The 26,522-nt window shown below is 42.6% G+C and overlaps 1 protein-coding gene across 10 annotated transcripts in view; it reads left to right on the forward strand.

Moving 5' to 3' along the window:
* Positions 1–26,522, forward strand: part of PATJ (PATJ crumbs cell polarity complex component) — a 156,718-nt gene that overhangs the window by 87,025 nt on the left and 43,171 nt on the right. For all 10 annotated transcript variants that reach the window (XR_008468023.1, XR_008468024.1, XM_054211587.1 and 7 more), the window contains exons 28-30: positions 6,251–6,447; positions 15,465–15,556; positions 25,210–25,282. Coding sequence is in view for 8 of the 10 variants with exons in the window: in XM_054211587.1 (XP_054067562.1) it covers positions 6,251–6,447; positions 15,465–15,556; positions 25,210–25,282 (362 nt within the window). In the remaining 2 variants the exon portion in view is untranslated. The remainder of the gene's footprint in view (positions 1–6,250; positions 6,448–15,464; positions 15,557–25,209; positions 25,283–26,522) is intronic.

Consider the following 26,522-nt stretch of genomic DNA (forward strand, 5'->3'; position numbering starts at 1 on the left):
GACTTCTAAATGGTGTACGTGAAGGAAAGTGTTGCCGAAGGGATGGTGGGGCTGTCAAAGGGAGATTGTAGGGGATGCCGAGTTTCTGGATCAGATGGGGAATCCGTAGCTGCCCCATCCCACTGCAGGGATGCTCCCTGCCCACAGCCTGGAGATAACGACATTTCCGAAGCAGTGAGCCCTGGCAGCCTCTGTCCTCTCCTCTCACCACCCGAGGAAGCGGGGACTGCTCTTAACACGATCTCTGGCTCTTCCATTTAGATTTGCCAGTTTTGAATACGACTGCCCTATTTTTGTCACGTGTGCTGATCACCAAGAGAAGAATTGGGATGATTTTATGGAATTTTAGAAAACATCACAGAAATTCTCTTCTCTCTATTTTTCGGTTTAAAGCTTATGAAAACAGACGAGTACATCGCTTTTGAGATAAGGTTTGAAGAACTGTCTGCCTCCTTGGAGCTGAATAGAGGGCTAGTGGGAAGATTAAAACAATAAGCTTATTATATTATTAGTAGCGGGAGAATTCTAAACCCCATTTGTTCAATTATGGTCCCTTCAATATGCTTATTTAGGTTCTTGTAAATTGTAATCAGTAAATTAGACATGCTGCCCTCACAGCTCTAGGGTTAGCTTTCAAGGGACTTCCTACATTATTTTTTTTTTTTAGTGTTTATAGTGAAATCAAGAAGGGAATTAGTTATTTGATATGCAAGGTTGGCTCTGCGTAGTGGATGCTGGCTGCATTCTGATATCTATCATTCCTAAATGAAAAACAGCGGTTGTGATGCTGCAGCTCTGCTGTCTGAGCAGAGTGATCTCAGAAAAGGCTGAGACTGTAGCCACGTTATGTGCTATGTGATAAAAATGGTAGCCGAAACCATTAACATGAGCACGGGCTGATAAATGAGACCACTGTAAAGTCTCCAAAAGCCAGCATATGTTGCTAATAGTTATCCGAGGTAATGCAAGAGGGATGTAAAATCCTCAGTATCGCCTTCTATATACAAATATCATCTGTCATCTCTTTTTGTGGTGGTTTCCCCCCCTTTCTTTTCTCTGTATTTTGCCTTGACAGCTTTAATATTGAGCGTTTGGTACTAAACGCAATCACCTAGCTGAGTCATCCGGAGCTTTTCCTTTCCTCTTTTTACCTTTCTAGATGGACTCCAATTTGCATCGTGCAGAGACACCATTTTCAAAAGAAACACCTCTTCCCTTTCAGCTCATTTAACTGGAGATTTCAGCAGGTTTGGGAAACAGGCTCCTCAGCCCTTTGCGAGTACTTTATATATATCTTTGTAATTTAAAGAGCCTTTTTCCTTCCTGAGAAGCAGTGTCTGTTTTTTTCCGTGCAGATAAATTGTGTGTTTGTTGCAATACTAGATCATGCAAACTCCAATAGCCTGACCATATTGTCCCCATTTATTTCTTTTATATCTCTGTTTAATATAATAGGAATAGCGGCTGAAGCCGGGAAACATATGCAGCAGCATAATAGTATATTGTTTGAAAGCAGTTGTCTTCCATTTCCAGGGTTTCTCTTTGAAATGTAATTGTCTGCTAATATAACTGGGAAATACTATTGCCGGAGCGATCGCTAAAGCGTATACTTGTGCTTTTAGTTCACGTTACATCTGTAGAGTATTTTTGAAAGAAACTGGATGCAACCGTAGCTAGTTTAATATCGTTGGTGAGATATGTTTGCAGAAGTTGTGATAGGCATATTGTCACCGAATGTGGAAACAACTCCATGTAGTGCCAAAACAAGAAACGCCGTGTCCCATGTGTAATGCAGCAACAACAGAATTACAATTGCCTTGTGTAAAGTATCTGGTAATGAAGGCAGATAATGGAATTCTTTGCAAAAGCAGATGCTAACTGGCTCCCCAATGCTAGGCAGAGAACTGAAAAGCGATACCAGCTGGAGGGGAGAAAAAACCAGCTGAAAAAGGCATTAAAAAGAAGATGCCTTAGATGCACGTTTGTTTAAGCAGTAAATACTTGTTTAAAATAATCTTATGAGATTCTTATTAAGAGGCAAACTGAGAATACGATTACAATGTTATAGGAAGTCTGCTGGATGCCCAAAGGATATTTGTATGCAGATTGGATGAGTAACGCAACGACACCGCTGGGAATAGCACGTTATCATTTACACTGCAAGGCTGGCTGGGGAAGACGCCCCTTGGAAGTGTTTAATTGCAGGAGGTGGGGCTTGCGAGAGCCAGAACCTTCTGTTGTTGAGGGAGGAGTTGGCGTGCCCTGCTAAGGGGGGCTTGTTTTTAAGAGCAGGGATATCTCTGCTTGTCCCTGCGTGCATGAACACGTACGGACACGCTCGCGTCTTCTCCGGCAGCACGCGGTAACGGTGGCCTCCTGACGGGCTGGAAGCGGTGCTGGGCACATAGCATCTTCGTTACTCCCTCCTGTGGTGGGCTGATCCTGGCTGGACACCAGGTGCCCACCAAAGCCGCTCTGTCACTTCCCCTCCTCAGCTGGGCAGGGGAGAGAAATATAACCAAAGGCTTGTGGGTTGAGCTAAGGACAGGGAGAGATCACTTGCCAATTACCATCACAGGCAAAACAGACTCCACTCGGAGAAAATTAATGTAATTTACTATCAATCAAATCAGAGTAGGGTAGTGAGAACTAAAACCAAATCTTAAAACACCTTCCCCCCCACCCCTCCCTTCTTCCCCAGCTTAATCGTACTCCCAATTTTCTCTCCCTCCTCCCCCCCAGCAGCACAGGGGGATGAGAAATGGGGGGTTGCGCTCAGTCCATCACATTGTCTCTTCCGTGCCTTCCTCCTCACGGGGAGAACTCCTCGCTCTCATCCCCTGCTTCAGTGTGGGGTCCTTCCCACAGGCTGCAGTTCTTCACCAACTGCTCCAGCATGGGTCCCTTCCACGGGGTTCTGTCCTTCAGGAACAGACTGCTCCAGCCTGGGTCCCCCGTGGGCACACAGGTCCTGCCAGGAGCCTGCTCCAATGTGGGTTTCCCACATGGTCACAGCCTCCTTCGAGCATCCCCCTGCTCCAGTGTGGGGTCCTCCATGGGCTGCAGGTGGATACCTGCTCCACCGTGGTCTTCCATGGGCTGCAGGGGGACAGCCTGCCTCACCATGGTCTTCACCATGGGCTGCAAGGGAATCTCTTCTCTTGACACCTGCAGCACCTCCTGCTCCTCCTTCACTGACCTGGGCATCTGCAGAGCTGTTGCTCTCACATGTTCTCACTCCTCTCTCTGGCTGCAGTTGTGCAGGTGGGGTTTTTTTTCCCCTTCCTAAATATGTTATGACAGAGATGCTATCACTATCACTGTCACTGATGGGCTCGGCCTTGGCCAGCGGGTCTGTCTTGGTGCTGGTTTCCTTCTGTTGTAGGTATGGATTTTTTCAAAGAGATGCAGTGGGGAAAACCCTTTACAAAAAAAATACTCTTAACAAATAAACCAGCTTGATGACCCCTGGAGCTGGTCTCCTTTTTTTGCCCAGATAAATTTTTGCTTCACCCAAGGAATTGTTCCCGCAGTGGGGGAACTGCTGCAGCTGGAATGCTGAACTGGGCACCAGGTTTCCAGTCCTGGCCCAGTACAGGCAGACCAGAAACTTTAGTGGGGCTCTGTCTCATCCCAGACAATTACTTTTAACTACTAATTTTAGGAGGACTAAAACTTACTTTTAGTTTCAGCCGAGCACGGAACGGGAATATACACGTCCTTCTGAACAGCTCACATTTTTCCCATGTGAGAAGGCTCATTTTGGGCTCCTCCAGCAGGAGGAAACACCACAGACTTTACAGACTTGCTGATAGCGGGTAGTCTCAGAAGGCTTGTGTCTGCAGATAAAGGCTGGAGCCATGTGTCCATGTGCACAGTGTCACAGAGCAACTCCTGCGTCAGACTCAGGTTGGGGAATTTCAAGGAGTTTTACTGACGAGCAAGAAATGAGTTTTGAAGCAGTCTCTGAAGATGTGCAGCTTCCTCTGGATAACATTAAGCGTATGTGTTCTCCTCCTCCCTTCACCTCTTTCCTCTGCGTCCAAGTACCCGTTGCTAAAAACATGCTTGTAGACATGTGCTATGCTCCTAGCAAATGTGAGATGTGTTTTCCATGTAAAACAAGCACTGGAAGGAGCTGTGGCAGAGCAACGATCAGTCAACAGCATCCCTCCAGAGCGCTCATTCTTTGCTTTGCCCACAAAAGTGCGGTCACTGAGAAACCCCTTTTCTGCTGATGACCTGTTAATATTCTTACAGCTGGGATACGCTGGAGTGACTTGCTGCGCCGTAATGAGTTGTTTGTCTAATTGTGGTGGGCAGAAAATGTCTTAGTGCTCTTCAGGTCTGGACTTCGCTTAATGGGAAAAGAACATTAAACCTCGGCGGTGTGAATAAAACACGTGTGGCTGCAATATGTGCTTCTATCTGCCGTACTTTCAGAAGCACCATTTTCGAGACCGTTCCTCGCTTGCTGTTTTTCGGCAGGAGGTATGCTGCACGCTAAGCAGAAAAAAAACACTTTCTAAATTCAAGTAGCAAATCACACCTCTAATTACATTTTGACCCCATTAGTTAAGAAATATATTAAAGAACTGCGCAGCTACATGGATTACCATTTAATGCAGTTATAGGAATTTTTGGCATATAATTGACAGTAACAAGTGAGGTTTCTAATTTTTTATGATATTCTGATTTTGTACAGACCTCTGTAGGGCTTTACAGCTTTCCAGGGATAACATCTCACCCTTAATATATGCCCCCAGGATTTTAGGCTTGGGCTCCAGGCTACCGGGAATTTTGAGCGCGGCAGGAAAATGCCATTCTGTAAATACGGCAACGGGGGAGCTGGTTCTTGTCTGTGTTGCTCTGAGTTTAGATGATGCTCTTGGGCGCGTCTGGGGTTGGAGATGGGAGACTGGTCCCAGGGGTCTCTGCCGAAGCGCGAGGGGCTGCTGCAGCTGTAGAATTGCTGAAGGAGGACCCTGGGAGAGGAGAGCTGCCAGGGTGGACCCAAGTTTGGCTCAATCACCCTAACAGCCGGCGCAGGGGCTGCGGAAGGAACACCTCTGCTTCATTGCCGCTCTTCTCAGCAGTTTTTATGCACTTTTAGTTGCTTCCCTCTCACCTTCCCCAGTTCTTTCCCCTCTTCCTTGTTGTCATGGGAACGTTCACTACAGTGGTTAAATCATACTATTAAAATACGCTTCCCCAGTAGAATGGTAATAGCTAATATTGATCTAGCTACTGCTGCTGACTCAGGGATATAGTTGAACATATAATATCTCTTATTTCTCCTCTTAATGCATAATGCAGCAGTTTCCTTCACCTTGGGCTCTATGCTAAAGGTGACATCCAGCCACAACAAAATACTTCAAGTTGCTTTTTTTAATGTGTGGCCCAGCTGAAGCATTGGATGCAGGTGGTGTTATGAAGCTGGCTTTAAAATCTGCAAAGGACAATCAGACAGGAAAAAAAAAATAATCACCCGTGCTGTGATTGACCCTCACCAGCGATAGTTACAGATGTTTGTATGCCGGTGGTGAAAAGGCATTCAGATTAAACTGTCAGCATCCACAGACATGCAATGAGCTCCAAATAACTTTGCAAATATATTGCGCTCTGTCACAGAAATGGTTGAAATGTAGATGAAAGACAAATAACTACCTTAATAACAAGTGAGGCTGCATTTAAAAATGCAATCGATCATATACATTGTCACTGACATCTGCTTTGAGTAATCATCTGCACAGTAGCACACGATGTTAAGCAGAGCATGGTGAGCATATTCCTGAGTCACCAGAAAGGAGCAAAAGTGGAAGATTCTACCCTGAGATGGGAGTTCGCAGTATGTTTGCACCGTGAGCATTTCAGTTTCCCACAGTGGTTAATTAACCAGCTCTAACTTTATGAGAGTTTCCTGAAACTGGTAGGTTTTGGAAGGTAAGGTTGAGGTGCCTCTGGAATTCCCTTGTTTACCCTCCTCTCAAAAATTTTTTGGCTTAGAACCAGCCTGTTGTACGAATAATTAAAATTTAATGTGAATATTATTTGCAGCTGATGCTGCTTTTTGCTGTGCGAGTGATACAGGCACAGCAAATGGTATTTTAGAGTCTGTGCCGGAAAGACCTCTGTTAACAAAGGCTAAATGCTGAGAAGCCATCAATTCCTAGCATATTTGTATGTGTTCTCGAACATCGCCATGTAAGTTATTTCATGTTATAACTCATTTTATGTTTGATCTTTCTAGAAAAAATCAGGCAAAGATATGCAGATCTGCCGGGAGAGTTGCACATTATTGAGCTTGAGAAGGACAAAAATGGGCTCGGACTGAGTCTTGCTGGCAACAAGGACCGCTCTCGGATGAGCATCTTTGTAGTTGGTATCAATCCAGATGGACCTGCAGGACGAGATGGAAGGATGCATATTGGCGATGAACTTCTAGAGGTAAGTGTTTCCTTTAACTACTAAGCAGGGCTCATGGAGAGAGGGAGAGGCATATGCGAAGTTATCGTTTGAACCTTAAATAAAGCCTGCAAATGGAATTAGGTGGCTGAGGCAAGGAGCTGCACTGATTTATGCCAACTGAGAACTTGGCCTTTGGCAGGTAAATGTGTTTTCAGTGAAACGAAAATCATTGGCCTGTGAAAACTAATGTCTTGTCAGTGAAGTCTGTGCTCTCAGCATGTTCACAAGCTCTGCTTAGGGAGGGACTGTTGAAAGGCAGGAAGGGGACAGTAAATCTATCCTTGTAGTACATATGTGGTTTCACAGGGAAATTCACACCTTACATTGAAAAAAACAAAACCCCCTCAAAGTTACCATATGTGTTTTTACAGATGACAGGGATATTCCCCATCCTGAAAATAAATTTCATGCTGTAATCTGTTTTGATCTGTTGTAACTTAAAATACTTAATATTTTCTTTAGTCGTGTCTGGCACAAGTTCACCCACAAGGCAAGAGAGCTCATTAGCAAGTAGAGTATTTTGTTGTCACTTTTTCGCCTATCTCCTTGCTTCACCTTCAGATTGAAAACGCAGGGTTTCTACACCTATCTGATTTTTGGCTGTTGCAAAATGACACTTTGCTCTAGTACCTGCAGTGGTTCCCCACATCATGATTGCTTCAGCAGTTTAAAAAAAATCAGCCATCCCTGGGGATCTTTCCTTTCGAGAGAAGCTTTCACTGAAGAGCAGGTTTATGCTCTCCATGGGTGGTGATTTTTTGATCTTTCAGCAAATCTCTGTGCCATCAGAGAACCACCTATTTTCTCACATTTCTTGACTTGAGAAAGAGCAAATTGACTGCCTGGGGATACCTTGGGAGTACTCCGAATTGTCTAAGCATTTGTCATTGTCTAACAGTTCTGTAATGATCGGTTTTCGATACACGTAGTACAAGAAAGACTTGTTTTGCTATAATAAGAAAAAGAAAATAATAAACTTCAGGTGGTTTTAAGTGTGATAAATGGTATGAAGGTCTATACCATACTGGAGAAGGGTTGGAAAATTACGTTCTCCTTCAAATTTATGTTCTTTCTGCCCTTGGCACCAAATTCTAATGGTAAAACTGCATAGCAGTTGAAAGGACTCATGGTACTGTTTTCCTCTGTGCATCTCATAGACTGGGTGGTTCCTGGTAGAGGAAAGGGAAAGCCTTTTGTATCAATACTTTCCCACGGAGAAGGATACACACGAGTTTTCTCATATCTCATGAGTTATTCATTGCAGCGTTTGTTTGATCTAATGCTAAGTATTGCTAACAGTACTTGAAAGATGCACCATCTGTGATGAATCACGTATATCTCAAGGCTTGGGGTTTGCATGCACAAGCCGTGTTATAAGTAGCATTTTCCAAAGTGGTGGTGTTGCCCTAATCCCTCTCCCTGTCGAGTTGGAGATAAAATGATTTTTTTTCTTCAGTGGAAGGAAAGTGACGTTCACCGTCTCAAAAATGCCAAACTTCAAATGAACAGAAGTCCAAAGAGACTTTAGTAACTGCCTCACGTTTACCTTTGCAATCAAATTAAAGGTGTGTCACCAGTGGGCAGAAGTGTGATTGCTGCTGTGAAAGGACGCGGTGATCTCATTTGGGTCCCCAGTGAGTACGTATCCAGTGTGAAAACATCCTCTGTTACAAAGAAATGGGTTGTGCTTTAGTCGTGTACAGACGTCTCATGTTCACATCAGTGGTCAGTTATTCACAGCTCTGGGGTTTTTGTCTTTTAAAAGCATTTCGGTGTTATGCGAATGGCATTGAAATGGAACTAATGGGTATTTACGCTGGCAGGTTTTTTTCAATAACCATTAGATTCAGTAACAAGGTTGTTTCAGTAACCATTAGGAGTCCTCATACTCAAGAATTATACAGGTCACCAACGTAGGAATATCACAGAATGGTTGGGCCTGGAAGGGACCTCTGGAGGTCACCTGGTGCTCAAGAAGGGCCACCTTGAGCCAGTTACCCAGGACTGCGTCCAGATGGCTTTTGAATATCTCCAGTATAATTTCCTGCTACTTCCATGCCAGTGATGCAGAGATCAAGGTGGTCAACTGGCTTTACTTGCAGTGTCTTCTTCAACAAAATACATTAAAAGAGCATTAATGGCAAACTCAAGTGTTCAGAAGTGAGGAAATGATGGAATCCATATTGTTTGCTTTTCTCCAGTTAAAGACATAAAATTAAAGACTGTATGGTTCGTCACAGAAGCATTTAATCTCTCCCATGGTATCCTTCCCTCATTCAGAGACCTGGATGGACAATCTTTACTGGTGACGCAACTTCTCTTCCTTTGGGTAGTGCTTCACTGCACGTAGGTATTAAATTGCTCTACCTGCAGACTGAGCTGCTGCCCTTTGCCCCCTGGTCAAACATTTAGTTATTCTGCAGAAAAAAAGCTATTGGACTTTGCGGCCACTTCATTCATAAGCATTTGTGGTCATTTCCCCCAGTATTCTCATCTGTTCAGCAGCAAATAGAGCACCCTCAACCCTCATCTAACTGCATGTTTTAAGTATATTTGCATTTGCATCTTTGATTACAGATCGATTTTTGAATACTAGATCGTATCGGCAAGAGAAGGGATTCGCATCTTAGGAAGCCTCTAGCATTTCTGCACCGTCCTGGGCTGCCCCAGTGCCTGCCGTTGGTTAGCGTTGCTCCATTAAAACAGTGGATGCTACTGCAGTGTGTGCAGGTTATTCCCCGTGGCTGTTGATGGGGGTAAGGTTAATGGGATGGAGATAAATGTATAAATGTATAAAGATAGATAGATATTACCTCTTCATTTTTCTTTTGAACTGGAGTTTGATTGGATTCAACTGAAGGATGTGGGATGCTGCCAGACTGCCTCAACTCCTTATTCATTAAATCTTTTGTCACTGAATTAACAAAATATCATCTCACTTTTAGCTTCTGCAAAGCTTTTTGGGGCCATGGTCCTGGCTCACTTTGAAAGTTGATCCAGTCTATACGTTGAGTGAAATGCTGGTCACGTACAATTTTTTTATGTAATCATGATTTTTTCAATCCATCTTCTGTGATGTATTTTGGATGGGTACGTTGCTGGAGAAAACAGCTTTTTGAGGGTGAAGGTCCTTTCATCCTACTTTCATACGTGGAGGAAAATTACTTGGGCCAGAACTTGGTCCCTGTGCAAAAGCATATATTTTTTACATGACACAAGTTCTGCTTTTCCGTTCTTTTTCCAAGCAAAGAAACCATCTGTGGTGCTCCTGCCTTGCACTCGTGCTGTTTTAGTGCAGGTGTCTGCACTGCTTCGTATCTTATTAGTTTGGGCTTAGTCCCGTGGCTGATTGTGCCCAGCATGGCCCGCAGCGCGCTCACGCGGTGCTGTACCTGTGCTGTTAAGCCCCGCTGCTCCTGAACTCTGCATGGGTCTGGCCTTTGGGGAGGTTTTATTCACACTGAATAATCCACCCTATTATTATTATTATTATTAGCTCTCCATAAGAGAGTCAACTGCGTTCTATTAATAAACCAAGCTATACGGAGCCCTGTTATGCTACATTACTGATGTTGGGATTTTCTGCCATCTTCCTGTCCCTGCTTATCCTGCTGACAATGGGGCAGGAGGTGGAAGGAAACTGCTCATTTGGATGTTTTGGTCTAGGAGACCACAGCACGTCTTGAAAGAGTGAAAGCTAGTCTTTGTGGTCAAGAATCAGTGCACAATTTACCTGTTGTCCCTTCTGGACTGCTGCATGAGAGGCAATTTTTTTTTTTTTTTTTTTTCCTATCTCAAAGCCAGAGGGCTTTTGTGCTACATGTAGTTTTATTGCTATTTTGCTTCAAGAGTCTTAGATAAAGATGTTATGCCACAATAATATAATAGATACATCAGTATTTTGCCCAAGTAAATGACCTACCCAGCCAAATTCACAATGCCGCTTCTGCTCCGGAATGTGGGGACTGGTGGTTTATTCGCGGCTTATTTGTTGTGGGATTGTTAGTTTTTTTTCCTGTTTCAAGACAGTTACTTTGGATTAGGCAAGTGGCACTATCCTTCAAAAGGGGTAGTAACTTGAATGTAGAGAGATAGGTATATATACGTATCATAGAATGGTTTGGGTTGGAAGGGACCTTAAAGCCCACCCAGTGGCACCCCCTGCCCTGGGCAGGGACACCTCCCACCAGCCCAGGTTGCTCCAAGCCCTGGCCAACCTGGCCTTGAACCCCTCCAGGGATGGGGCAGCCACAGCTTCTCTGGGCAACCTGGGCCAGGGCCGCACTGCCCTCACAGCAAACAATTTCTTCCTAATATCTAATCCGAATCTCCCCTCTTTCAGTTTAAAACTGCTCCCCCTCGTCCTATCTCTACACTCAGGTTGCCAATTAAGGTTAGAGTTGGGGGTTATTTTTAAAGCTGCAAATCATGCAAAGCTGTAATCAGAAAGCCGGTTGCTCACGAAGACCCAGGCAACCCACCGTTTTCTGTTGTCCCGTCCCTCTTTCCACACCCTCCAGGTGGGGAACCGCAGGGCGCAGCTGCCTGCCCGGCCAGTGGCAAAGCCCAATTGCGATGCAGGGCAGGAGATTTTCGCTCTTTATGGAGTTTGTGGCCTGTTGACCACTTTAGATGACGTTTGAATGTGTGCTGGGAAAGAAATTTGGTGAGGAAAGAAGAATTCATATTGTAATTAATTAATATTTCTTTCTGGTGTTTTCCTCTTGCTTTATTATTGGGTGGATTGGCGTATTGGGGATTTCAGTCTATATAATTTGACTGATCAAAAAGTTATTGAAACTTTTCCCATTGTTTCAGAGAGTCTAGTTGTACCTTGAAACGCTACAATTCCTGTGGTTAGAAGGAACCTAATGCATTGGTAAAAAGAAATAATTACTGTAGAACGCTCCGCCAGTTCTTTTATTGGCTTTGGGGTATCATTTAACTTGATTTTCATAAAAATCAGATGATACTAATTTTATGGATTTCCATTACTGCCACACAGTAAAAACAGTGCTCTTTTTTTTTAATATCCATATCTAATGTTTCTCTTCTGCAAATTAAAGCTGAGAAGCAAACAATCCTTTAGATTTTTTTTCTCCTAATTTAAGAGTTCAGATTTCAGTGAGTTTGTACTTTCTGCTACTTTCATGTATGAAACTGTAAAACAAAACCTTTGTAGGTGAAGGCAAAAGTACATTTGGGATATGTGATAAAATCTGCCATAAAGCGGTGTGGGGTTATATTAAAGATTGAACTTAAGTGTGCTGACCCGACCTCTTACCTGTAGCGTGTTTTTATCTTTCTCTGTTCTCTCCTGTCTTCCCAAGACGTTATGTAAAGAGACATTTAAAGAAGAGTTGAGTTTGATTTAGATCAGTTTATTTCTTTTGCTCAGCCAAAGCTTTGTTTTACTTTTCTAATTGCTAATGAAAAAAGTAAAGCGTAGATTTATAGATTTTGACTCCCAGAGTACTATTTGGCTAATCTGACATGTCACTTTATTTAATTTGAAAGATTTAAAATGGTGTTGCTTATGAAATCCTAGATGTTCAATTTTTTGTTTTGTTTAAGTAGCCTTTTGTGCTTTCCATATGACTGTGGTATATGAAGCTAACAGAACATTAATTTACTTTGCAAAAGAAAGTGACCTTTTTCTTTAAATGAAAAAAGAAAGAAAAATTTATACTGACAGTAATAACTATGTGGGACAGTCCAAAAACCTTGTGGAGATATATTAGTTTGATTATCCTTTCATTTTGGTGTAATTAAATAATTATAACTTACAGACCCAGCTCACAGCTAATTAAATTTTGGACTATTTGATACATCTAGTGAATAGGATTAATTTAGCCAGAGTAAAGACTATAAATTTTAATCTAAGAAGTCTGCTGTTTAGAAAAAATGATGGTAATTTAAATAAATCCAAACAATTTGTAAAGCACACAGTATGCCTGGTTACTAATTTATTTTTGAACTTAGAGAAATTAAGCTAACAAAGTTGCTGAAAGTTTCAAGTCCAGCCTGAAGCCAGAATGCAACCGAGCATTCATTTTTGCCATTGGATTTTTAAACTTGTCTTTGATTAACAAAGTGTGGCCTAGGATGTTGCTTCTCGCCCTAGTTTTGCAACCGTGGCAGTTGCAGACAGCACCATTCTAAACCCTTACGAAGGCTGGCGTGATGCTGTTTCCTCCGTGCTGATCGTTTTGTGCCGACCCCGACTCCTGTAGACTTTTCTTGGGTCTCTCTTTGTCCAGTGAGCAACTGGGTAGGTGAATGGTTTGCACTGAATAATCACAGAATCACAGAATGGTTCGGGTTGGAAGGGACCTTAAAGATCCTCCAGTCCCACCCTGTGCCCTGGGCCGGGACACCTCCCACCAGCCCAGGTTGCTCCAAGCCTCATCCAGCCTGGCCTTGAACACTTCCAGGGATGGGGCAACGACAACCTTCCTGGGCAACCCGTTCCAGTGCCTCACCACCCTCACAGTAAAGAATTTCTTCCTAATATCCAATCTAAATCCACCTAAGGGTTTTATTTCTGGTCTTTGTGTTGTCCTTGTTTAACTGATGAACTTGCATGTTGTTCTGACCCGTTGAAAATGAGATGGGAGGATTGTGAAGTTGCCAATATGACCAAATAGCCTGTATGACACAAGGCTGTAAGGCTTGGCCTGTTACTCTTGTTTAAATGAAAAAATCTTCTGAGAACACAAAACTAAAATCCAATACAAACATTTCCAGTAATAGAAAGTCCTTCTGTAATCTTCAGTGGATTGTTCCTGGGCTCCATTATCATTATTGTTTTAAACAGCATTGGTGTATCAAATGTGAAGGTAAATATTATGTTGTAAATTAATAGTGGAAGGAAAAAAATGCGGTATTGAAACAAAGCCGCCTGCTCACTTTGGAAGGGTGTATGGACACTCCAGCTCCAGAGAGGGGCATTAATCTAATCAAGATGAGAATCTTGACAGAGTTAAAGAGCAGATCATTCTGCACGCTTGGAAGCCTCTGATGCTTGCTTAGATGGCAAGGCACGGGATGAGCTGAACCATGAACCTGAACTACCGTCATGACTTCAACTACTATTCATTTCAATTTCTTTTTCTTCATCTTTAAAGTTTTGCCTTCTTTCTTGGACAAAATAAAATATATTAAACATAGGTTTTGAATTAGTTTCCATGTTCATGTTCATGGGTATTCAGGTGTAGGTAAATAATTGTTCTTCCACAGAACATTGTTATCTTGATGCTTATTCCAGCCCAAATTGTGGAAATTGAAGGAAGACAGCTCTGGCAGTCCTGCCGCCTGCGCTCAGGGGAGGATGCTTTCCTTCACAGCCTTGCTGAGTGTTCGCTTCAGCGTAGTTTTAAATCTGAAAATCATCAGGGGGCAACTAAGAGACCCCTCAGGGGTTTCGTTAATCTTCTTGACATAGTGGTTTTTTTTTTTTTCCCATCATACTCAGCTCAGCTTTTACTTCCTTTAGATTGACTGTGGTATTCATGTCTACCTTATTTTCTGCATATGATCTTCATGATTGTAGTTCGTGCGTTGCCTGAGCTGAAAGGCGAGCATCCTCTTACAGTACCCCTGAGATGGGAGGCATTAGTGAAGGGGAGCTGAAGCCCAAGAACCTCAGGGCATCGCGGGCAGGCTGAGGGTGGAGCGAGGTGTTAAACACAAGCCCTGCCTGTGAAATTAATGAAATGCTTTAAATATTTCATTTTTATACCTCAGGTTATTTTTGTGGTATGATACTGAGTATGCTTTTGGTTGGCTTGGGAGCAACCATTGTATTCATCTCAGAGGTGCTGCTGTCCTTGTTGAAGTCCCACTCGCTGATCATGGCACTGGGCGACAGTAAGCGTCTTATTTTCCTCAAACTGGGAAAAGACTTCTAGTTCCTGCAGAAAGAAAAGTCTTGAAGCACATACTGTATTAAAGCCAAGCCGTTTCCCTTTGAAAACTGCAGCATTTGCTTGCTCGCAGCAAAAGTGTCCAAAGTAGTACTTGGTGTCTCTCGCTGTGCTTAGGCATTTGATCCGTCACAGCACAAGTGATGTGGCATGTCCTTAAATTGTCAGAAGAATTAAATTGTCAGCAGACCTGAGGAGTCAGCACAATCTTACGAGCAAGTTTTCCCAAACTGCCGGTTGCCTGTAGGTAAGATGTAGGAGTGGCTGTCTCACAATCTGTGCTGGTGTCATAGCTGTGTGGTTCTTCTCAGATCAATTTGGTTTCCAAAAATCTGGGAGCAATACTTAAAATCCATTCTATGGATCTGTGAAAAAGAGTAAAAGAATCCTCTCATTTGTGGCTTACTAATAAGACTAAATTATCTCTGCATCAGTTCCTCTTTTATATTGGTCTAGAATAAAACTTGGAATGTTTTGCTGTTAATAACAGTGTTTTTTCTTTGATAAATTGGAGTCTAAAAATTTGAAAATGTAATATTTTAAAATCAGTTCTAATTCTGTGGTCCATCATGGAATTAGTATGAGAAGGAGTTGTTCCTTTAAAATCCAATTAGGATTTATCCTTTCAAAAGGACTGCTAAGAAAGCTGGTGAGAAATGTTTAAGTTGTTGTTGCTGCTGAGTTGCAGACTGCACCCCGTCCTCCTCTGGTAGTTGGCTGAGGAAAGGGGCAACAGCCTTGGGCAGTCCAAGGCCAAGCTGGGCAGTGCCCGTCTCCTCCTCTCTGCTTCTCAGGTGATGTCCTTCTGCAGCACAGCTCTGCCTGGAAGAGGCTCGTAGTGCCTCAGCTCTTGTATTTCTGTCTCTACAACACCGATGGGTATATCTATCCATGCAACGTTGGTATTCCTGTCTGTAAAACCTCACAAGTTAGCCGATTTATATTTTGCAGACCACATTTTCTTTGAGTCTTATCTCTCTATCTCACAGTGAATTTGGAAGTCTTGGTGGTATAAATTAAAACAACGCATATTTCTCCACTCACATGAAAATCTTCGTTTTCTTTGAACAGATAAACAATCAGATATTGTATGGAAGAAGTCATCAGAATGCTTCTGCAATCATTAAGACTGCCCCATCAAAGGTCAAGCTAGTTTTCATACGGTAAGAAGAATTCTCATCAAAACATTTATTTGCACTTTAACCTATTACATTATGAATATGTAATATATATTTAGCCTGTTTTGAAAATGCTGAACTTGCTCAGCTCTCTTTGAAGTGAAATAAACCCTTTCTTTGACTATTCTCCTCAGGACAGTTGAAGACTTCTCCTTATTAATGTAAAAAAAAAAAAAAAAAACCAAAAACAAAACAAAACAAAAAAAAAAACAAAAACAAAAAAACCCCAAAAAACGATGTAATGTAATTGAATGCCTACTTTAGGGCTGTCTGCTGGAGGCTGGAGTTGTGCCTCCTGGGCCTGAGAGCGGTCTGATAAGAGCTTCTTCTCCCACAACTTAATAAGTGCTTTATGTAGGTTCTGCCGGCACAAGGACGGGGTGGGCAGTTTGCTTCACCCGGACTGCCAGAAGGGAGTGAAAATGGTGCAGAAGCTCGGGGCTGGAGTGGGAGCTGCTGTGAGAGCGGCAGGCAAGTGCAGATGGAGAACATGGAGCATGCGCTGGGGGGGGACTGTGTGAAGGAGAGCTTTGTATGGGCATCAAAAGAGAATTTAAGGGAGCTAGGACTTATTTGTACAGAGGGAGAATCTGAGTTTGACAAGGAGCACTGGGTGGCTTCTGTAGGAGGGAATATGTTAAAACAACTTTTCATCTGCATAAGAATTACACGTGAGCATCTTTTCTTTTACTCGAAGCACGAAAATGTTTCCTCTTTGTATGTGAGTTGAGGACACCTCCATGCATTCACTCGGAGGTTCAGCAAGTGTTACTCTTATGACCCTGGGCAGATGGTCTGGGAAGACGCTGCCTCTTTCCCAGAATTCATACATGCTTTAATATATTGGAATTTCATAAATGTATCTATTCCAGCTGTGACCTTCGTTGGGTTTTTATCCCGATGTCATTTTATAATGTCATTCTTCCCACCAACATATACATCACACTTGATACTGTTTTGTATTCTTCGCTCATACACAGCTTACCTGTGAACACTGTAATAATCTGCGGATGAATGCATATAAATGTGTACATTTACTGGCATGGCTCCGTCTGGTACAGCTTACACAGAAATGATGGAAGAGCAGCATTAGCGCGGTGACGAATGAGTTGCTATACTTGGCAGCACAGAGGATCTGGAGGAGATTAATGATCTTGCCTGCAGCTCCCGTGTTACTTTCCCCAGCTATTGAAAATTAAACGTCATGTACAACAACTCACTCACCATTACTTAATTGCATGTGGAAAATGGGTCTGGTTGGAAGCTCCAGAGGCAGAACCACAACTTACGAAACCAAAACCCTGGGTTTAGTGCTGTCGGGCAGCTTGAGAGCGTGGGCTTCTTCCAACCTGCCCTGCTGCCCTGAGCACCGCAGCTGCCCGCGGAGCATCTCGCCTGCAACAAAGCGGGGGTGCTGGCTCGAGTCAGCCATGGATTGGAAATCCTTGGTGCGTGTTTTGTATTGTGTTTAAGACATAAAGACCATTTAATTCCTTAGCCATAATTCCCCTCTTCAGATTGTCTGTGTAGAAGTGGATTTCAAGGCAAAAAGTTGTCTTAATGATCATTATTAGTAGATATTGGAAATACAATTGGATAAAACTTGCCTCCAGAGCTTTAAAAAAAAAAAAAAGTTTCCATTTTCAAATGGTGCTGCTGAGGTTTTAAGCCTTCACACTTCCCAAGAGCACGCATCTTGTCACTGCTCTCGGCCTTGCATTGGGGTGTGCTGACAACTGAGGGGTCTCTTCGCTTGACCAGAGCAGCCGTTCGAACAGCGATGAAACGAAATTCTCCTGCTGAGAGAATGTCGTTAGTAACTAGAGCACTGGCTCTAACGCGGGAGGAAAATGAATGTCGCTTTTTTTTTTTTGATGCATGGTCAACTTCTCATAGTGAGAGGAGCATTTCAAAATTTTAGCCCATCCAAATGAGACTGTCTCTCTTAAAGGTGAATTTTAAGGAGAAATGAGAATCATTTTCTTTCCTTACGCAACCTATAGTCCACAAGCCCATTCTATCTTGGTGTTACCCATTCCTACGCTTTAGACCACAAAACCAGCAGACGTGACTGACTGAAAACACGAACCAAAAGACCCTGCCGGTCCCAGACGTCTTGTCCGTGGTGCAGTTTGGTAGAAAAAGTTTTTTCTTGCTTTATCAACTTATTTTAAAACTATACTATAAAATGGGGGTATTGAAATGCCGCAACTGAGCGCATTGTGGTGCCAGCTGGAGTAAATAAGAGGAGCAACGGGCGTCTTGAATCTCCATCCATCTCTCGTTCATGCGTGTGCAATGGCTTTTCCAGCTGAGAACAAAGCGCCGAGTGTAGCAGACTCAGCTCTCCTGGTAGGTTTGCTGCTTGGCTGATTTCAGATACGTTCCTCTGGGCTCTAATGATGTGGAAAGAGCAGGATACCATTACATGTTATGCTTTGAAAATGAGGAGGAGCCAGTTGCAACAGAAATACTACTTTCCTCCTCCTGAGCGCTGTTACCAGTGCAACTTCTTTTAGAGGTAGAAGGCCCGTAGCATAATGTAGCCAAAACACATCCTGGAGCCACACAGTAAGGAGAGGCCACATCTCACCCTAGCAAAATAACATGGAGTTACATCTTCATGTCTAAGCAGGAGTTATGAGATAAATGGATTCGGTCTTCCTGTGCGTGAAGATATTAAAATTCCAGTTTCACCAGCAAAAGGCCAGAGTCGGTTATAGTTTTCCAGAAACACATCATTCTGCAGCCTAAAAAGTTGCTTCATGACTGACCAAGCTGACCTAGGACATAAACGCAAAACTGCTGGGGCTCTTGGGCTATTACTAAAAAGTGCCCTCTTTGATATCCAGAGGCCTCATTTTTCTCAGATGAAGGACGCTCAGCGATAAGCACGCTGCTTTTCACTTTGAAGCAGGAAACAGCATCAAGGTTTTCCCCTTTCTGGTGTTTTGGTTCACGTGCAGGGCAGGGGGATGTTTCCATAAACTCTTTAATGGGTTATGAAAGGAGCCCAGAAATTCCTGGGCACAGAAAAGCCTTTCTGCAAGAACTCTTAACTATCATTAAATAACTTGGATTTTGTTGCACCCGCATTTATTTTTTCCTAGGAAAAAATAAAGAATAGAAGGTGTCCTCAGCCTTTTTGACTTTTTACTAAAATCCCAACTTACCGTCTGCACTATAAAAATCTGTTCACACTTTTTTTTTATAGCCAGGTAGTGTTACAATTGCATTCCCACCCTTTCCTGGAATTTTTGCTGATGAGACATAGTGCAGTCAGTGCTGTGAGACTCATAGACGTCCCCTTATATTTGAAAGCTTCTCGCTCGGGTTTATAAGCATCTTTTCCTCAATTAAGTTGATGATGATTATTTAAAACAGTTGATTTTGGCCAGGTTCCAAAATATAGGTCTTAACACAGCACTGTTTCCCAGTGGTCTCGTTAATTACATGAGCTTGTTAATAGCATCTAAAGGATTTGCAGTTATAGTGTCACTTTACTTTTTTTTTTTTTTTTTTTAGATTCACTGCATCTTGTGCTTTGTAACCTTCCACAGGAACAAATTGGAAGGCGTTTAACCTGCTCACCCAGTTTGTCAAACCAATTGCCCAAACGCGGCAAGATTTTCCTGAGATGAACCGGCTCGGTCCGAGCGCTTCCTTTGATTAGTGTCCAGTCGCCTTTTACCTGACCTCAAAGTCTTACAGCTGCTGCATTAACTTCCAAGCCCCTGTGCCAAATAGGGGTTGTCTTTTTGATTTCTGAATATGAGAAATAAATAATAATTTGACTGCAGCTTTCCAAGGCGTATAAAGGAGGCTGGCTAGGGAAGCACGAGTGGAAGTCAGTGGCCATAGGGCATGTAAAGGTCTCAGTTGCCTTTGGAAATTCTTGATCCGAGTCTCCAACAACAGGGATTAAGCAGGTAGGAATCTGAGAAAGGGACTTGTTTCTTGTAGGAATCTCTGTGCCCTAGTTCCCAAAACAGAATGGGTTTTATATCCACTCTGGTTTTTGTTCGTGCATTTTGAGTCCATCCTTTTAAGATGCGTAATAAAACAATGTAATTAGATTTTACATCTGTAGTAGGAAATCCAGTTTATATCAGAATGCTCTTTTACAGTGAGAATTTTATGATTCAGCAAATTCAATGTTTTTTCCATGCTCAATTAACTGCCTTTAATCTGTTTTGGTGCTTCAGTGTTGGTATAATAAGAAGATCAAATATAGTTTGAATGCTTGAATCAAAGTGAATGGCACTGATTTCAAACCGTCATCCCATCGTGTTCAGTTCTGTGATTCATTCTTTGGTGTACCTTTATTCCTTAAAAGAAAATTGTCTTGCGCTGTGATGAAACATGAGAAATGCTTTAAGAATAAAGTACGGTAGGATTTTGCTTATTTAAATACCATCTGTTAGCTGTCCGGAGTCGTCCTCCCACACTGCAGTCGTTCGTTCTGTTATCGCGGCTTTTTGGTGATTGGATTGTAGGTTCTCAGTGAAGCCCACAAATCTCTGTCACCGAACCCCTCCTTCCGTTTCTAGGTGTAATGAAAAGACTAATCTCTTGTTATTTATGGTGACATGCAACGGAGAGGGAGCCTTATGCTCTGAGGACTGGCAAAGCGAGGGCAGTGGCTGGGGCGGCCAGTTCTCAGTGCTGTTTAACACTCTCCATTGCTGTGACTCCATCACAGAGTCTTTGCTCTTCTTTTAGAGCCTTTATACGTAGCGTCGTAGGTTGTATGCCAGACTCTCAAATATTGTTGTGCCTTAGAAATTATTTTTTTGCTTTAAGTTTGTTCTAACTTACGTGATTGGTCATATTTTAATAGCATAAACTGTGTTTTTACTTGCTTTGATTGTTTAGGTTCTTTCATGTGGGAAAGCTTTAAAAATAAGCTCTTGCCAGACACTGTGTGTGCAAGTTTGAACTTTTCCTGTTTTCTTCAGAGCTGTTTCCTCCTTGCTGTCATACACATGTGGGAACAAGTGCACAGCTGAGGAAGTTAAGTAATTTGGGCCTTTCAAACCTATTATGACCTAAGCTGCAGGTTAAATGAATATTAGTTGTTCATTTAAAATACCTGTATTCATTTGGCTCTCACATAGTTAGGAGTGGATGGGGGGCAAATGGAGAACAAGACTGTTCTTGCTGTTAGTAGGAGAGATTTTTCAAGAAGACGCACGAATAAAAGGTCTTGCCTTGACCCAGCTGAAGGAAAAATCCAGCATACCATTTCAGTGTGCAGCTTTCCGGCAGCTCCTCTTTTCCAAAGGATTTTCTAGAGGGAAAACAAAGGTGAGAAAATATGAGATCCTGACCAGACTTTGCCTTTTTTTAAACAAGCAGGACGTGAACAATGTAAGTTTTCAGTAATCTGCAGGACTTTATGCCCTGGTGTGACAACCAGTGGGAGTCCTAAGGGTTACTGGGCAAACGTTGTTCATTCACTTGGTCTCCAGATCTGTTCCAACTAAGATGTCGTGCAACTGCATACAGGCTATTGGGTTTTTCTCCTCGTTCTTGACGTACTTTGTATTCCCAAAAAGCATCCACAGCCCCTTACAAAGCTGTTGTCAAGTGATCTTTTAGCATTGAGGATGTGTGTAGTTGCAGATAGTTTGGCAGGAGGGCCGTCTCCCTTAGTTTAGACATCTAGAGGTCACCTGGACCTCTATGATCAGTGAACGGTTGTTGGGAGCCCCCAAAGAGCAATTAAGCTCATCCTGTCCTAAATTAGGTCATTTCAGTGCTGGGATGAATTGCCCTTCTGAGTCGATCTGATCTGCGATTTGTCTTGAGTTTGCACTGATCATAGAAGAAGTGTGGACACAATTTTAGACAAGATGTTCTGCTTTAGACAGGTAATGAATCTCGTTCAGCGTGCTCAACAAGGATTTTCTTAGCATTACGTGACAGCAAGCTTGTACCATCACAAACCTGAGAGACGTAAGAGTAAGTAAAATGGAAAACAGAAAACATCCTCAAAGGAAGGCATGGAACCTGAATTTCAAGAATTGAAACTCTGAGGTTGATGAGCAAATGGGACAAAAAAACCAAACAAACAAAAAACCCAAAACAAAACCTAAACCTAAAAAACAACTTGAATTTGGCTGAGGCTGTGGCTTATGGTTATCGTCCGTAGAAAGATAACTTTCTCAATGCTTCATGGACCGTTCCAGCTGTGTGTGACATTCCTCCGAAGTGCCAGAGACAGCTCTCTGATAAGTGCAGCGCAGTGTTGCAGGGCAGCTTAGCTGGAGCCTTACAGCATACAACTTGAACTTCCCTTCAGCCTTACTTTCTGCAGCGTGGAATGAGTAATCCCTGTAGATTTGTATTTGCACGTTGCGCTCTCTAGGCTTTTTTTTGTGCCAAGTGTTTATGGTGGTTAATTATTAGCCAGTAATAACTGCATTTGTCTTTGCTTAAGTTGCACATCTCCCCCTCCGTCGGAGGTGCAGTTGTTAGATGGAGCCAAACATCAGAAGTTCTTCTCTTTGGTCAGCGAGAAAGGATGGGGAATGTCCGGGGGTCCTATTATAGACTAGAAAAGAAGTAAAATGTAGTAAAAGTATGGCAGTTTAATCAAATAAATCTGAAAGTGTATAAGCTTTTCTGAAGCTTAAAGAGTCTTTGCCGCTTACATGTTGCTTTGATCTTGCTTCCTCCGACCCTTTGCAGTGAGGAAGGCTGCTGGTTTCTTCGGTGGCGAGCCACAGTCAGTGACGTTGGTACAAGCAATAGGCACTCCAACCCCCAGCAGATCGAATTCCCATTTCCACTCAGAAACTCATCCTGTGAGGTCAGAGGCAATAAAAGTATTTGTGGGAGGAGTGATGAATTCCTTCCCTATTCAGTTTATATGGAACTGATGAAATATAAACAGCTCTCTGGTGCGCGAGCTCAGGAAGGAGGTGGGCTCCCGTCCCAGCGTCTTACACAAACCAGTACAAGAGCTGGAACAAGAGTGGTGGATGTTTATCATTCCTGCAGATAATGGAGGGGGAGCGTCTGAGCCTCCCTGCTGTATAAATGGCATTGTACGTTGCTTTGACCCTGCGAGTATGAAGCTGCGTCTTGACTGTGAAGGGTTTAGACATCTTAACCTCAAGCAATATCGAGCACTGGCAACTGAGAACAGCTTTCTCGGAGGTGGTTGTGTAGCAGCTATTGGCAAATACATGGAATGCTCGTTTGCAGCCCCTGGAACGTGAATATGATGTTCAGGCTTCTAAGCTGTCTGCTCCTGCATCAAATGAAAATGATTGCTCCTTTCAGTTGTAAATAAATTCATGTTTTAGTTGAGGACGCTTACAGAAGTGGAGAGCAGAAAGAGCAATTTATTATTAGATCTGTCACTTTAAAATATGTTCCCACTTTGATTCTGCTTTGAAGCATTCTCCTTTGAAGCAGCATTAAAGTATTTAAATATGTACGAGTCCTAGCAGGGGGAGATTACAAGTTGTGACACTTTGTAACCTAGGGTTTTTTATTATTTTTTGCATTTTTTTCCAGGGATTTACTGTAAGTGGGCTTTTTATTGCTTGGAATAATCGTGCCCATCCATTTAAAACTGCATAAAGTTGTTTGCCCGGTGGAAAAAAAAAAAAAATTTTGTGTGTATATATGAAGTAGAAAGTAGTTTCTATAATTAATTACACCCTACTTTGTCATGCAGATCATGAAGCTTCTGTCTAGCAATTTTTAGACTATTTCTTACAAAGGTTTATACATACCTTGCTATTTTCAGGTTTGCTCCTAATTGCAAGGCGTGCAGCATGCATTGTAAGCTACAGAAGGGGTGTTAGTTTTCATGCTGTTTGTGCTTCATATAAACTATTGTCAGAAAAACCTCTGCAGTCAAGTAAAAATGGCTAGATCTCTTAGACACCTTATATTTGCTGATTTGTTCTTACAGGCTAGAAAAGCAACATAATTAGATCGATGTCTCATGAAGATAAGAGGAGGAAAAATGTCCTTGCCTAATATGGCTTAACGGGGGAAAATGCACTCGGAAATTGTGAAACGCTTAAGAAATTCATGGGCTTGATTCTGTGCATTCCTCAGATTTCTGCCTGGGCCCCGTGCACACGCGTCTCCGCATCGCGGGACACTCCGCTTCTGATCTTAGCATGGTTTCTGGTTCTTGCAAGGCTTTGAGCAGGGCCAGGAGGAGAGGCTGGGAGCGAGTACAAAAATGAGCAGCACAGAACCAGCTCCTTTGAATTGTGTGGCTGTTTGGTTGAAGATAAGTAAATGAATTCACCAACCTTTGCCTGCAGGATTTATCCTTTCAAATGCCTGTGACTGAGTTTCCCATACGCTGCTCTGCTGAGAGCTATTGATTTACAGCGTTGTCTTTTGGTGATCAGAACACGCTAGCTTCATGTGTTTAACTCTTGAGGGATAAAATGAGGCTTTTTTCCTTTCAGGCACTTCTGTAAGATGTTCTTAAACACATTCCAGTCCAATATTTTATTCCAGAAATCAAAGAGGAAAAAATTCTGCTTGTGTTCCAGTAACCTGAAAAATAGTGGGTAGGACCAGAAATCGAACCCAGAAGACCCACTGCGTGAGAAGTCACGTCCGTTCATCTCAAGCTGTGTATCTGCAAAGCGGCAGTATTACTGATTCCCCTCTGTCGCGTTGTGGCGAGCAGAGACTATGTGATAGTACCGAATCTTTAGCAAAATGGGGTTTGCATCACGTTCCTGGCTTCTGTCTTCTGTGAGAGTCGTTCGCCCCAAAAATAGAGGTGCATCAGTACAGTTTTTGAAGCAAAATTTGGTGTCTTCTTTTTTCCCATACACCTCAGATTTGCCTTAAACAATTATCATTGAAGTTGTATTTTACTTGGTTCGGTTTTACAGCGGCCAAAAAAATGCAGAGCTAATTCCACAAGCCAAACAATTTTAAATGGCAGTTGAGGAAAAACATTAACGAGGCAGAATGCTATTTAATGAAAAAAAAAAGAAAAAAGCTCTTGAAAGTTACAAAGTTATCAGATGTCAATTTAGGAATGCATTTTAAAGAGAACAGAGGAAAAGATGCCGTACATAATAGGCATCTTAGAAAAATAATGCCCTTTATATGTAGGGGGAATCAATGTTCATCTGTTCTCTTCTCCCTGCATTTTATAAAAATTCTTCCAAGTTTTTACATTGAATCTTTTCAAAAAGACCCCAGCAAATATGAACAAAAAAGCCAAAGCAAGCTATTGCAGTAAAACAGGTATTATATTTCAATAATGTAAGTGTTAGACTGTAAACAAGCAGTTTACAAATGTAGGCTATTAGAAGACGCTAACAAAGATTTAGCACATGAATTGATGTGTAGGGACCATAAACTCCAACTGCATCCTCTGATAATCCACACAAAATTAGATTTCCAAAGAATGCGATGTCAGTGTGTCTCAGATGAAACTGGCTGTGGTCCCAACAAGGGATGTAATCTGTTTGCTGGCAAAGAACAAGAGCAAAGTGCTTTTCTAAGCTCTAACTTCTACTAAGAAACAGTTACTTTTTACGCTAGTAGGAGTATTTTCCTAATAGCCAAAATCAACTCAAAAGAAAAGTTTTGCCGTTATGGTTTAGTGTGTAATGTGTTGTTGGTTGGTTGTTTTACAGAAGTGAAGATGCCGTCAATCAGATGGCTGTTACTCCTTTCCCGTTACCTTCCGGCTCTCACTCTTCTATTGAGGTAAGGTTTATGGCGTTTTTTTTTAATTAGGGATTGCTAAATTACACAGATTAATCATAATTAGTATTTCATTATGAATTCCAGCACCTTGTCTAATTAAACCCTGAATCATAAAATGCATTGGGTAGGAACTTGACCTAATAGGCATATTTTCCCCTCTCTCTTCCTTATTGATCTCATCATTCCTGAAAGGGCTGGCGTGGCATTAACGACAGGTATTAAACAGGTTATTGCTGTACAGGAGGAAGAAAAGTCTCCAAATGAAAACCTTGCCATCTCCTGTCGTGATCATTTTTCAGCTGGTGAGGGTAGTTGTGGTGAGGCTCTGGATATCCTGGAACATGGATATCCTCCTACAAAGAGAAATGAGCGCTTGCCAGGGGAAAGCTCCCACCTTCTAAGTTCCTTTTCCCCCAGAATACCCTCCCATCAGCATCCCTAAAAACGAAGCAGGGGTGACCAGCAACTAGGTACGATAAGAGAGGTCACTGTGTACGTCGTTTGCATTACAAGAGACAATCCCAGCAGAAGTGAGAGCCCTGGTCCAGCACTTTCTCCTGTGCCCCAGCGTCAGACTCCCTCATTCCTGCTCATTTTCCTCCTGGAGGAGCAGACGAGGGCTGTTTAAACAGCGAGCTCTAGTACACAGTGTTGTAGCACACAATCTTCCAATGCAAAACCTTCCTTAGCGTGGTAGCGTTACCAATGTTTTCCATCATTATAGTTGCTGTCTCGGCCCCGGTGCAGACTGATTGCTCTCTTGTGCACCATGAATCCCTGCAGTGTCACCACATTGTTATCATTTTGACATCTCGATATGGCGTAACTAAATTTTCTAGATAAAGTACATGGTTAGCCTTGCTGTTGCTTTTTAATTCTATTTCTATTTGACCTAATAAAGCAAAAGATGTTTTATAATTCAATTGGGGTTTGGTCTTGCCTTGAATTGATAAATTCGTGTCCGTCGAACTCCTGGTATTTCAATAAGCATTACTGCGATCCCACAGCACTGGTCCGCCCTGGGTAACGCTGGGTGACTCTCCTGTTGGCACGCTTGCCGTTGCTCTCCAGGTTGTATTACCACTGGTGCCTGCTTCCACACAGGCATGGTGCCGTACAGCGCAAGAGCTGCTTCGTTTTGGTCTGGATCTGAGTCATTTTGGGGCAGTGCTTTGGCTTTTCGTTCCCTCCTGCATAAAAGCAGCAAATCCCAGGTGCAGCCGCTGGATTGCAAATTACA

This window comes from Rissa tridactyla, chromosome 8 (assembly GCF_028500815.1).
Source record: "Rissa tridactyla isolate bRisTri1 chromosome 8, bRisTri1.patW.cur.20221130, whole genome shotgun sequence".
Taxonomy (NCBI): domain Eukaryota; kingdom Metazoa; phylum Chordata; class Aves; order Charadriiformes; family Laridae; genus Rissa; species Rissa tridactyla.